We start from the raw sequence: 14,244 nt of genomic DNA on the forward strand, positions 1-14,244 counted from the left end.
GCCTCTCCCCACAGCCTCTCCTTAAGTCTCAGTCTCCAGGTGTGCCTTGTGGAGAGGGGCAGGGGATGCTCCTCCTGAGTAGTTGAGCCTGCCTGTGTTGTTCCCTCCTTCTCTCCACTCTCTGAGCTCTAGGATCAGGAGGGGGTGGCCCTTGCTCATCGCCTGAGCTCTGTCTCTCCTCTTCCTCCTGTTCCAATACTGAAAGACCCTGGCCTGCCTCAGCCTGTTCTTCCCCACAATCCTCTGAAGCCACAGACACCTCTCCCTCGACCTCCACAGGGTCCCGTTCCAGCTTATTTTCCTAGGCAAATTCAGGCTCCAATGAAGGCATGACACGACGTAAAGATTCTCATCAATGATAAACTTCCCGTAAGCTCTGAATATTGGAGCTCTGCAAAGGAAAAGTATGGAAGAATGGAAATGGCATTGGTCATTGATGGATGAGTCTTGTTTGGACCTGGATGGATATAGACCTCTTAGTTGCCTTTGATCAGCAAACAAAAATAGAGGGACAAAAATAGAGAGTGTGGCTGAGAGCCAGAGGGAGGATGGAGAAAAAGCATGGCAGTGGGAGCTTTGGCTTGACATTATGTGAGATAATAAAGGCCCAGTCTAGCACAATACCAACAAAGAAGAAAAACAACAGCTTTCAAAGGAAACCAGCATGGCTGCATAAAGAACTCTCTGATAAACTGAAAGATAAAAGGGACAAGTATAGGAAGTGGAAAGAGGGGCACATAACTAAGGCAGAATATCAGCAAATAGCCCGTGCCTGCAAAAATGAAGTGAGGGAAGCTAAGGCTCAAAATGAACTAAGGCTTGCGACCAAAGTCAAAAATAACAAAAAAAGCTTCTTTCAATATATAAGAAACAAGAAAAAAGTGAAGGAAATGATTGGTCCATTAGTGGGGGAAAGTGGCAAGAAGGTGACAAGCAACAGGGAGAAAGCAGAACTATTTAACTCGTTTTTTGCATCTGTCTTTACACAAAGGGAAAAAACAGTCCAACCTACCAAAACCAGTGCCATAAAAAACAGAATAGAAACGCAAGTTAAGATAGGCAAGAAAATGGTAATTGAGCACCTGTCCAGCCTAGACAAATTCAAATCACCAGGACCAGATGGATTACACCCCAAGGTTCCCAAGGAACTGGCAGACGTGATCTCAGAACCACTGAACTATACTTTTCAAAGATCCTGGAGCACTGGGGAACTACCAGAGGACTGGAAGAGAGCTGATGTAGTTCCCATCTTCAAAAAAGGGGGAAAAAAACAGATCCAGGAAACTGCAGACCTATCAGCCTGACCTCAATACCTGGGAAGATTCTGGAAAAGATAATCAAACAACAAATCAACGAACACCTTGATGCGAACAAAGTTATCACTAAAAGCCAACATGGGTTTGTCAAAAACAGATCGTGCCAGACAAACCTTATTGCATTCTTTGACCAAGTGACAAAACTAGTGGACCAGAGGAATGCTGTAGATTTAATTTACTTGGATTTCAGTAAGGCATTTGATAAAGTAGATCACAACCTACTACTTGATAAGATAGAAAAATGTGGGTTAGATAGCATCACCAGCAGATGGATTTGTAGCTGGCTGACAGGCCATACTCAGCGTGTGGTCCTCAATGGAACTGCATCTACATGAAAGGAAGTGTGTAGTGGGGTGCCCCAGGGCTCTGTTCTGGGCCCAGTGCTCTTCAACATCTTCATCAACAATTTGGATGAGGGGATAGATGGGGAACTCATCAAATTTGCAGATGACACCAAGCTGGCAGGAATAGCCAATACTCCAGAAGATAGGCTTAAGATACAGGAGGATCTGGACAGACTCGAACACTGGGCACTATCTAACAAAATGAAATTCAATTGTGAAAAAAGTAAGGTTCTGCATTTAGGCAGGAAAAATCAAATGCACAGGTATAGTATAGGTGGTACCTTGCTCGATAGTAGTAACTGTGAGAGGGATCTCGGAGTCCCAGTGGACAATCACTTAAATATGAGCCAGCAGTGTGCTGCAGCTGCCAAAAAAGCCAACACAGTGCTAGGCTGCATTAACAGGGATAGAATCAAGATCACGTGAAGTACTAATACTACTTTACAATGCTTTGGTAAGGCCACACCTGGAATACTGCATCCAGTTTTGGTCACCACGATGTAAAAAAGATGTCGAGACTCTAGAAAGAGTACAGAGAAGAGCAACAAAGATGATTGGGGGACTGGAGGCTAAAACATATAGGGAACGGTTGCTGGAATTGGGTATGTGTAGTTTAATGAAGAGAAGAGTGAGGGGTGACATGATAGCAGTGTTCCAATATCTCAGGGGCCGCCACAAAGAAGAGGGAGCCAAGCTATTCTCCAAAGCACCTGAAAGCAGGACAAGAAGCAATGGATGGAAACTAGTCAAGGAGAGAAGCAACCTAGAACTAAGGAGAAACTTTCTGACAGTTAGAACAACTAACCAGTGGAACAACCTGCCTCCAGAAGCTCTGAATGCTCCAACACTGGAAGTTTTTAAGAAGAGACTGGACAGCCATTTGTCTGAAATGGTATAGGGTTTCCTGCCTTAGCAGGGAGTTGGACTAGATGACCTCCAAGGTCCCTTCCAACTTATGATGATGATGATTTATTTATTTATTATTAATTTTATTTGGATGATGATGATGATGATGATGATGATGATGATGATGATGATTATATTATCATCATCATCATAACATTCTTACTGGCTCTCTTTGGAAGTTTGATTGACTTCAGTATTATTCTGCTTCTGGAAAAAGTAAAAACGGACTTTTCTGAAAACCTTTGGGGGTTGGCTCTAGGTATACTTTTTGGGTGTCTAACATTGTATGTATTATGTATTACTATTTGTTTAGTGTACTATTTTTGATTATGTTGGCATAAGAATGTTAGAAATAGATGATAGATAGATAGATAGATAGATAGATAGATAGATAGATAGATAGATAGATGATGGATTTCTTTGTAAAATAAATTCTAAACCAATCAGTGACTCCAAGTCCACCTAGAAACTTCAGACCAACTTGGTGCCCTCAATTTTGTTGACTACCGTGATCGCCCTGACTGGAGATAATGTGGACAGTTAAAGTTCAGCATATGCTCTTTGAACACAAGACAAACCAGATCTCGCTCAACACTGTTCTGAGAGAAAAGTAAACTTAGATGGTTCAGAAATGCCTCAGGGCTTGTTTGCAAGTCCATTTGTCTTTGACCTAGCTCACCTGCTGCTTTTGTGCAATATCCTTTCGCAAGTGGACAGTCTCTATCCCATGAAAAAAGACTGCCCTAGAAAGCCCCAACACTACCATGATGCCAATTTTACCACTGAAGTGAAGGAGCGCTAGCTTGAGGTCCAGCGGCTTTGTTTGGGCACGCTATTCCTTGTTCTCTTGCGCCCTCTGCTGACGGGAGAAGCCCTGCCCTCACCGCTTATAGAAATACTTTAGCACCTTTTGAGGCTAGACGACGGTGATAGGATTTGGGACTAGCGCAAATATCACAACCGTAAAATGATCTATTTACTGTTTTTTCATATTCTTGAATATAAATTCCATGCAATGCATAATTGATAAGTTTGGGCTTCTCAGCAACCATTTTCCATCGTAGATTTAATTTTCCGTTTAATTCTCTGTGTTTCTGTTTGTTTGTTTCATTTCCTCATAAATTAGGTACGTTAAGCTTGTTGGAGGGTTTACAAACTCTTAGGACGCATTTGCTTGTTGAAGGAAGCCTAAACAAAGGTGACATTATAATTGAGCAGGTTGCCAATTCTGACAGCATAACCTCAGGGGAAGGATTCCGGGTGCAGAACAAGAGGCTAGCCACATCTATTATAACAAATGAATTGAGGGACAAGATCCTGTTCTGACCCTTATCGGATGCTGAATCATTTTTAACTAAGAGGATTTGCATTTTCTCCATTTCTGGTATTGATCCTGCTTTCCTTTTCAGAATGTGTATCTCTCAATAATCTGTTTACGAGAATGATAACACAGTAAGCATCTGACATCCAACAGTCAACACTACTTGAAACTATTCTGCTGTAGAGCTGTTGCTTTGTTAACCATTGTAAATCTTTTTGGGTTCAGAGAGAAAATAGAGTACTTTGCACAATCTGAATTCCCCTGCTGTATCTGAAAGCTTTGCCTATAATTCCCAGGGCTCCCAACTGCCATTGAATTGCAATTTTAATTGCCTTTCATTAAAAGCAATCAAGACATAAAAAGTGAAGCAGTAAACAAAGAAAACAATAAAAGCTAGCAAGGAAAACTAAAAACTAAACAAGAAAGAAATAGAGAGAAAGCTTGGATATATTTTTTAACATGTATCTATTAGTAATCACAACAAAGGTTTTGTTAAGTTATAAAGTTTAAGCCTTCCAGTTCTGACAAAAAGGGAAAACACTGCTTACAATTTTCTCCCAGCCATGTACTTATTTGAAACTCACCCTAAACCTGTGTACTTCGTGTATTTCTCAAAAGCTTATCCCATAAATACATCTGATCATCTGAAAATGCCCCAAAATTCTCAGCTATTTATTGAATATGCAGCAAAGCACATATCCCACTTCTACTGAAACAAACACATGTCTATTCCAACGTTTTTGGGAATGCCCTAAAGGATTGTGAGCAGTCTACAGTCTCCACTTTACTCTGAGCAAAGTTAAAATAGCTTAATGTTTGGCTTTTAGTTTCTTTTATCAACATTGCATCTTCTGGAGATTTCTAAGACTTTTGAAGTTGGGCATGACTTGGATTAGGATCAGTCTAAGAGTATGCAAGGGCTTATCTTCTCCAGAGCTCTAGATGGTATCAGGGAGTGAGGGACAGAGCAAGACAGAGAACTACTATGAAGGCTGCAGCATAGTCTCTAGAAGGAAAAAGTAAGCTGAATTTTACTACATTGAGTTTTAATACCAGAGAGGTCAACAGAACAATCACAAAAGCAGCATCCATTTTATCTGTAAGATATTGTGAGGAGGCAGTGTCCCCAAACACTATTTCTGTAAAACAGATGGCAAATTGCTTTATGCAGCATGATGTCCATTGGGTTAAAAGGTGTTGGGGAGGGGGCATGAGCCACAGCTCAAGAGATCAAGAGAAAGTAGAGGCACAAAAATTGTGATTAGTTTTAATGTAGGGTTCTGTTTGTGAGACGTGTTGCTTTCATTCCTCAGCTTGATTGAAAACAAGAAATCGAACTCTTTCCTGCTCGCCTTTGCTATATTCCTTTGCTGAAGGAGAGCTCAGGAATCCTTCCTTTCTTCCATCTTCCACTTGTTCCTTCTGAAGTTCTTCAATCTTCTTCACACCTAGATCTTATCAGAAATTATAAAATAATTAAATCACGGAAGGTTAAGTAATTTGTGTCCTAATCTCTTCCTTGATTTCTCTTACGTAGCAGTCTCCAGGCTCAAATGGACAGTTTTGACAGTTTGAAAACCCACTGAAGATGTAGATTTTGAAGGGAAAAAAATGTGCAGAAGATCAGTTGTAATCTGTTTCCATTTGTCAGAGGGTGGGAGTAGATAGGAAAGAAGATAGAAAATGCGTAAATGCCAGTTATTATTATACAAAGCATTACTAAATGTATTTACAAAGCTTTATGTGATATAAGTGTTTATATGTCTATCTATAGTGAGCAGGAGTAAATATATATTCTAATGCTTAACTTATTATTTTGAATAACTTATTATTCAAAACAGCGAGTTAAATTGTGGTCCCTATTTTTCTACTTGCATTTTTACGTGCTTTCAAAGTGCTAGTTTGGCAGAAGCTGGGACGAGTAACAGGCGCTCACTCTGCTACGCAGCATATTTCTGTGTGTATATATGCCTTTCTGTGTGCGCATCTCTCTCTCTCTCTCTCTCTCTCTCTCTCTCTCTCTCTCTCTCTCTCTCTCTCTCTCTCTCTCCTACAAATATTATATAACACATTTGATGTTTGGTCCAGTGGTTAAGGCACCAGATTAGAAACTGGAAAAATGTGAGTTCTTATCCCATGAAAGCTGACCAGGTGACTTTGGGCCAGCCACTCTCTCTCAGCCCAACTTATCCCACAGGGTTGCTGCAGGAAAAAGAGGAGGAGGAAGGAACATTAAGATATGTCTGCCAGCTTCAGTTATTTATAAAAGTAATAAAAGGCAAGATAAAAATAAGGAAACAAATGAAGCTTTTTAACTTCTTGCAAGTTTATTTATTGTATGTCTTACTTGACCTGTGCTTTGATAAAAACTGAATGGCCCTACAATCTGCTGTTTTGGGATAATTTGTTTAACAAATGCAGAAGGGAGTGAAGATAATAGCCTTGAAGAAAGCATGCAGGAACCAGTAAAGGAAAATAAAAGATAACCCTGGAAAGAGGAAGATATGAGAAGAAGTCAACAGAACCCGCCTTGTTTCTTTTTGACACAAAAGGGACAGAAGGAAATTCTGACAGACTTTCCTGATTGTGTTACTCTACCCCACAACTATCAAGCAGCAGTCCTGGAATCCTTGTGCTGTCTCTTTTCTGAGCTGGTTTTTCAAAGGGCTAACAATAATTTCACTCTAGAATCACAGGACTGGAAAGGGCCTTGGAGGTCTTCTAGTCCAATCCTCTGCAGGATACTTCATATCACCCCAGTTAAAAGTTGTCCTGTCTATTCTTGAAAACCTCCAGCAATGCAGCACCCACAACTCTGGGAGACAAGCTGTTCCATTGATTAATTGTTCTCACTGTCAGGGAATTTCTCCTTGGTTCTACACTGGATCTCTCTTTCCACCCATTACTTCTTGTCCTCCCCTCCCGGTGGTTTGGAGAATAGGTTGACCCCCCCCCACCTCCTCATCTCTGTGACAGCCCTTTAAGTACTGGAGAAGATCTATCATGTCACTCCTTATCCTTTTCTTTGATAGGCTAGACATATGTGCTTTCCTTTAACATTCATCATACGGTGTAGCCTCCAGACCTGTCATCACCTTTGCTGTTCTTCTCTGCTATTTGCTCTTCATTTCTATTGGCAGATCTGTTGCATTTAAAGCCAGGGAAGGTCTTTACAGGAGGCCCAAATCAGTGGAATTGACACTGGATCTGGGATCAGGTGCTGCAGTCTAAGTGGGGAAGGAAAATTCCACACTCTCATGCATGTGCTTTCTTAATCTTACGTATCTCTATACAGTTAAAGCAATCTATGCCAAAAAAAATTCTTCTATGATGTTAGAAGGATTGGCAGAGGTGATTAGCTCTTAATATTCATGAGAATTTGAAGTGAACATCAAACAGCAAGATTTAAAATGCAGCCTCTGAATTGGCTGGGCACTATGTTTATGTCCATGGCATATCTTTAAATGTTTCCTGGTTTTTATCTGAAGAATCGATTGCTTATCTTGATTGAGATAGCTCCTTTTCCAAAGCCCACCAGCTAGTTTTGAATCTCAGAAATGCCAACTTTTCAAGGAAGTGACATGCACTTCTACTCACTTTTAGGTAGCCTCCAAAAACATTTATTGAATTAGTCAGTTGCTTAATTGCTTTGCTGAATTGTGAGTGTCCAGTTGTGATTCCATCTTACCAAGTTCCCATCAGTTTGATTTTTTCCCCTTTTCCCCCCAAAATGAGTTATTTACCATTCAAAGCCAAAAGTCTGTTCTCTGATATGCCAATGCAAATCTTTCTGAGCTTCAGGATTTTTACCTCTATTGTTGTGCTGAGTGATATTTTTTTATGGGATGTGCTTGGTAGAGGAAATATCAAGAAAAACAATGTATCAGCAGAGCTAGGCAGAGTGGCCAAAGAGTTATCTTCAGAAGATTATTTAATGCCATTTTCCCCATTCTCACATGGACAGGAACAGTATGTATAGTTCTGTTCATTCAGGTCCTAAATAACATGGGATGCTTACGCACATCACCTAGGCTCCCTTCGACACAGACTTTCCATTTGGGCATTGTTTAAGAAATGCCCACAGAAGATTGTATAAGCTGAATTACATTTCAACATTATAAGTATACGTTTTCAATAGACCATAACAGAATTGAACTCTAGTATCCAGCTCACATGAAGGGTGACATGATAGCAATGTTTCAATAAAGGGCTGCCACAAAAAAGAGTGGGGTCAACCTATTCTCAAAGCACCTGAAGACAAGAAGCAATGGATAGAAACTAATCAAAGAAAAAAAGCAACTAGTTCTAAGGAGAAATTTTCTGCCAGCTAGAACAATTAATCAGTGAAACTGGTTGGACGTTTTTAAGAAGAGATTGGACAACCATTTTTCGGATATAGTATAGTGTTTCCTGCCTGAGCAGGGGGTGTGACTAGAAGACCTCCAAGGTCCCCTCCAACTCGGTTACTCTGTTCTGTTAACAGTTTCACATTATAGATCCTACTCTGGGTATCCTAATGAATTAGGAGGAGGTTGGAGAAATGAATGTTGTATTATGATGAAGGATTTGGAAAAAAACTGGATATGTCTGTTCAGAAAGTCAGATGATTAAGGTATGATAGTATAGCTGATCTCAAATAATTAAAGGGCTATCAGAGAAGTTATGATGAAAATTTGCTCTTCATTGCAGTGTAACAGAATTAAAGGTAGACATTTTCCCTTTGATTCTCATTGCCAAGTACAGCAAATGGCATGATTCTGATGAGAGATGCCCCAAAGGATATAATTCTTCACATCTGGAAAGCATTCACTTATTATCATAGAAATCTGATAGGGCACCACAAGGATAAAAGCCTCTAACCCATTTTCCTATTCATATGACATAGACAGTCTCACAGCCTCCTTGAAATCAATTCTTTCAGCTTCCTGGGCAGACAGAAAACAATTAGGGATGCCTGGATGGGTGGCCAGGTGCCATATTTTGAATCCTCCCATCTTCAGCAAACCAGGTTGGGAGGCTATCACACCCAACTGTGGTGCAATTGGAGTTGGAGTGGTGGTTGACACAATCGTGGAGTTCCATTTCTTCCCATTTTGCATACTCTGGATCTGACCAGAAAACGAATGCCTGGCTTATTTTGGGGGAACTTAATACAGACTTTACATTGATTATGGATACCAAGTACCCTGTGGAATGGTACACACCCAGAAAGCTCCAGATGTGGCATGGTGGATTTAAGTTCCAGGTTGGAATGTAATAGCAATAGCATTTAAACTTATATACCACTTCACAGTGCTTCACAGACCTCTCTATGCAGTTTTCAGAGTCAGCATATTGCCCCCAACAATCTGGGTCCTCATTTTACCAACCTCAGAAGGATGGAAGGCTGAATCAGCCTTGAGCTGGTGAGAATCGAACTGCCAAACTGCAGGCAGCTGGCAGGCAGGAGAAGTAGCCTGTAGTACTGCATAATAACTGTCATGTCATGATGGTGACATGATCCTCACTTCTACCTGATGCCTACAATTAGACTGAATGATATATATGGCCCTTTCCCACTCTGTGATGCTACAAGGAGGAGGCTATCATTGTCAGCTAGGCAGGAAGGGAGCAAAGTGCTGCCAATCACTGTCCCTGGTTCTTTTGATTTCCTAGTCAGAAGCCACAAAAACTCTGGTTTGTTCTCTCTCACCTTTTTCATGATCACTTTTCACTTTGCATCTTGATCAAAAGGATTGGAGAGGGGAGTGCACACCAATCTTGGTCCAAAAGATTGGAGAGAGTGCATATTAATTTACTTTTTAATGGGGAACAAGACAAGATGAAAGTCAGTTGCCAGTGGGACAAGGTGAGAAATCAATTTATTTTGCAGAAGAAAATCATTAAATTTTTAAAGAGTTTTAATTCTATTAACTGTATAGGGAACTGATGCATCAATAGATTTCTGAAGCGGTGTGGAAACCACTTCTTTCACCCCGACAATATTAATTGCATCAAGATAAATACATATGATTGCTTTAAATAAATTAACCATTTATTCAGAATTATAAACATGTCCACTGAGTTGCTTGATTTTGCTTTAGGGAATTTCCTGAGTGATAGACAAAGAAGGGACAATATACACCCTACTGCTTCCTTGTAGGTAATGAGATGTCAGTGCCAATAGTTTTAGTCCTTCAAAATTCCTCCTGATGGACTAAAGTCTCAATCCACATCTCCTAACTTTGTTAGTTACAGACAAAGGAGGCAAACAAATATATCTCCCATCATCTCGCCAAAATATTGATCTTTAGCAAAAATGGCCAAAATTAAATGGTTCTTAATGAGTACCACTGCCTGCACCTCTTCCGATGGGCAACATTTCAGATCACTGAAATACAGAAAACTCATATTATTGCTCAGTCAACCAAATGGCTGGAACTCACATCTGGTAGTCTGAATAACCTGTTACAAAATGAACATAGTAAAGTTCAAGAAACCATAGCTTAGTTTTAAGGGCAAGCGTATTCTCTGCATCTTCAATCGCGTCATGGGGGGGGAAAGGGGACTCGTCTTATCCTAGATCAGTCTAGAGTCTTGAAATGGGACAACATGTAATCATTATAAAATAAATACATTATAAATTACATGTCAACTTTTCCCACCTTGCTGCCCTCCAAATACCTTGGAGTTCCATGACCATGGAGACAGCAGATTATGGAAGGTGATGTCCAGTCAACCAAAAGGGGATTTAATTGGACTACAATAATTTAATTCAAAATAACATGGTTTGCCTGGGCCCAAAAACACACTACTGCAGGGGTATCAAACTGCCAACTCGCAGGCCAGAGGCGTCATGCGGAAGCTGCGCCCACCCCATTGCCGGCAATGGCAAAATCGTCCCGATACGTTTATTTATTTATTTAATTTAATCCCATTTATATCCCGCCCTTCTCCGAAGACTCAGGGCAGCTTACAATCTAAGCACATCAATGTGCTTAGCAATATCACATGATGTTGCAAGTTTGGTGGCTCAGAGTGTTGTGGAAACTGAGTTTGGATGATTGTGCATGCCCCAAGACTTTTTTGCAACCCTGGTTAATTAGTTCACTTAATCATGGGTGTGAAAGGGCAGGTTGCCTAGAAAATGAGCAATAGCTGTGCTGCTGTTGTGAACTCTTCCCAAAGCAACATGGGTGATAAAAGCTGTGCTAAGAGACAGCTGAGGTTGTGGTGCTGGTGTGAGGGAGAGAGGGAGGGAATCTATGGAACTAAAGCAGCCTGAAGCAGCTAGAGATACTTTTGACCAGAAGTAGGGACTCACAAAGAGTAGTAGTTGGAGAAGCAGTAGAAGGAAGTATAGTAGCAGTGGGGAAGGGTGGAGTAGTGATGAGCAATGAGTCCTAGTCTGTGAATGCTTGTGCATGTGTTGCCTAGGAACCTGTCTTGTTGTGTTGGCTCTCGTGTTTTGGAGCCCACTGACTTCAGTATATATAAAAGAACCCATGACAAAGTGGAGGCAGATATCTATAAAAAGGTGGGATATCCTTTTTTACCTGTGGGTAATTGTCCTGTGTGAATACAACCTCTATTGGTTAATGACTCCAGAATCTGAAGGAGGGGATTCCTCTCATCATTCTGTTGTCCAGCTGAAGATGCAGAAGCCATCTTGCCTAACTCCATCTTCCAATCAGTGCAATCTTTCCCTTTGGGTGTGGGTATGTGTATAAGTGTGATTGTGGACAAGGAGTTACACTGTTGCACTTTCATCCTGCAGTCTATCATTGGTCTGGTACAGAAACCAAACAGGACTCCAATGGATAGTTAAGGCTGCAGAAAGAGCGATTGCAACCAGCCTGCCTACATCTGCAGGCCCTCACATCCTGTTTCAAATCCTCCCCTTGGGATGGCGCTATAGGGCATTACATGCCAAAACAGCTAGACCCAGGAACAGTTTTTCTCCCTGATGACAACCAATTCTCACAGTACTGTCTAATTCAGGGGTCTTCAAACTTGGCCCTTTTATGACTTGTGGACTTCAACTCTCAGAATTCCTCAGCTGGGAGTTGAAGTCCACAAGTCATAAAAGGGCCAAGTTTGAAGACCCCCGGTGTAATGTCTATGTGTATTTACCCATGTAGTATGGCTGTAATATCTTTTAGCCGTATCTTCTTTACTCCCCCCCTTATTGTTGTTGTTATTATTATTATTATTATTATTATTATTATTATTATTATTATTATTATTATTATTATTGAACATCGCAGTCAGCCAGATGTTCAGACTGGGACTGGCATTTTTGTCTACCTATCGAGTCCTGACCAACGACCTGGGATAGGCAGATGTGGATGTTTGATGGTGTTACAGATATTATGATTACGATCGTGAAGCCTTTGCACTTACACTGAGTGCCTCTGTACCCGGAGACAAATTCCTTTGCCTGTTCGATTCCAATTCCAATTCCAATTCGACTCAATCTTTTCCTACTGTCAGTCAGCTGACAAAATAAGATTGCCGACGGGAGATCGGTCAAGCTTTGCTAGCCTTGCTCTGCGACGCCTCGAGCGGGTTCCCCCAACACGCTTCTTATCCAGGTCACTTAGCATCTGAAGGCTTGCGCTTTCGCAACCGCCTTTCGCAACCTTCTCCTCGGGCGAACGGCCTCCGTCCCGCCGGGAGCGGGCTGCCCTCCAATAAATTCCGCCGACGGAATTCCCAGGTCCGTTGCGTCACCAATTCTATTATTTAACCAAAGCGGCCCGTGCTGGAGCGGCGACGGCCACCGGCGGAGGCTTTCCCTGCTCTCTTGCGCCCTCTCCCGACGGAACGGGCCGCAGCCCCAGAGCACGTTGGCGAGCACAAAAGACGGCCGTTTTCTTGGGGAGTTTCGCTGCAGGCGAAGAAGGGTGGGGGGGAAAAAAAGAAAAGAAAAGAAAAGAAAAGAAAAGAAAAGAAAAGAAAGAAAATTGCAGAAAGTCCTCTTGGCCGCTCATCATGATTAAGTTCACCGCCGCAAACCACCGTGTGATGCTCAGCGACGGCAACTCCATCCCGGTGATAGGACTCGGGACTTACGCGGATCCCGAGACGGTAAAGCCACCTTTGATTTTACTGGTTTGCCTACAGCTGCAATCTAAACTCCGGGCGTTGATGGAGGGGCCGAATTTAGCCTCCCCTCCGCCTTTAAAACGGGGAGTCTTTTCTCCGCCGTAAAACTCCGCCGCATCGACTTCTCTGCTCAGAAATAGCCCTCCGGTCCGCCCGTCCAGCGTGCGCGAGTAAAATAAGGTCATCCATCCTCAGCCGCTGTGCAAAGCGGAGTCCCCGCGCTGCACCTCAGACTGCGGACGCCTCGGGATGCCAGGTCTTTTCGTGGGAAGCGCGCCTCGCGTGAACTCTCCTAACCTCTGTGCCTTCTGCTTCTGAGACGGGTCGCGTTGCGAAATAGGCAACTTTTGTTCGTGTAAATTTTTTTTTGGGGGGGGGGTAGAAGTGGGCCAGTCGTGGGGGGTTCGGGTGCGGTTTCCCAAAGCCATCTCTTTTTTTTCTGACTGGGCTTTATGACCTCTTGAAGGAAAGGTTATTCGCTGTTTGGAGAAGACAGCTGACCGCCCTTTGTTTCTTCTCTCTCTCTCTCTTTTGGAAAGGGAGTCGGGGTCGTGCAATTAAGCCCGAGCCCCTTCTCAAGTGGGGTTCAGTATTTTGAAACCACCCGTTTGGATTCGAGACTCAAAAAGTGACAGGATGCAAAATGACGTTTAAAGTTTTGCCTTCCCCAAAGCTCCCGTTAATTTAAAAAAAAATAAGAAAGACACTTCCATGGAATGCAAATGAAAAGAAAGGATGGGGAAGGGATGCATGGCGAACATACCCCCTCTGGGCCTCAAATGGGGCAGGGGGTGGGGGGAAAGAGCTGTGCAATTGCTATAGTTAGGGTTTCAGTCTTCCTTTAAGTTACTCTTGATGAGAGCATGGCCTTAAAAGACCCGTTCTTCCTTCTAGGCATCTGTTCTTCCTTCTAGGCATCCATGGGGCTTGTAATGGCTGCATCTCTCTCCACTGCGGTCCAGAGAGATGGCTTTGAACAATAGTGAGCTTGGGAAGAAAGCTCCCCCCTCTGGTGTTCTCCAGTTGCGAGGGGCTTCAACGCCCTCCCTCATTTCCAGCCAGCTCTAGGGTGTAAGACTTAGGGATGCAGACTTAATTCTTTTGCTTTCATTGTGGCAGAAATAAGAAGTCAGCGATGGAATTAGCGGCGGTGGGAATTCCTTCTCTACCAATCCCTAACAGGGGTTACTTTGTCTTGCGTTCCCTACTTTTTCCGACCCAGATGCCATCTCGGTTTGCCTTTGTGTTCCTGCATCTCCCTTCATCTTCC

The 14,244-nt window shown here is 42.4% G+C and overlaps 1 protein-coding gene across 1 annotated transcript in view; it reads left to right on the forward strand.

Moving 5' to 3' along the window:
• Window positions 1–12,446: 12,446 nt before the first annotated feature.
• Window positions 12,447–14,244, forward strand: part of AKR1D1 (aldo-keto reductase family 1 member D1) — a gene marked incomplete at its 3' end in the record, with an annotated part of 46,472 nt that continues 44,674 nt past the window's right edge. The window contains exon 1 of the mRNA XM_083366052.1: window positions 12,447–12,956. Within this exon, the coding sequence (XP_083222178.1) occupies window positions 12,861–12,956 (96 nt within the window). The 5' untranslated portion in view covers window positions 12,447–12,860. The remainder of the gene's footprint in view (window positions 12,957–14,244) is intronic.

The sequence above is a fragment of the Vipera ursinii genome (genome assembly GCF_947247035.1).
Source record: "Vipera ursinii genome assembly, chromosome: 6".
Lineage (NCBI taxonomy): Eukaryota > Metazoa > Chordata > Lepidosauria > Squamata > Viperidae > Vipera > Vipera ursinii.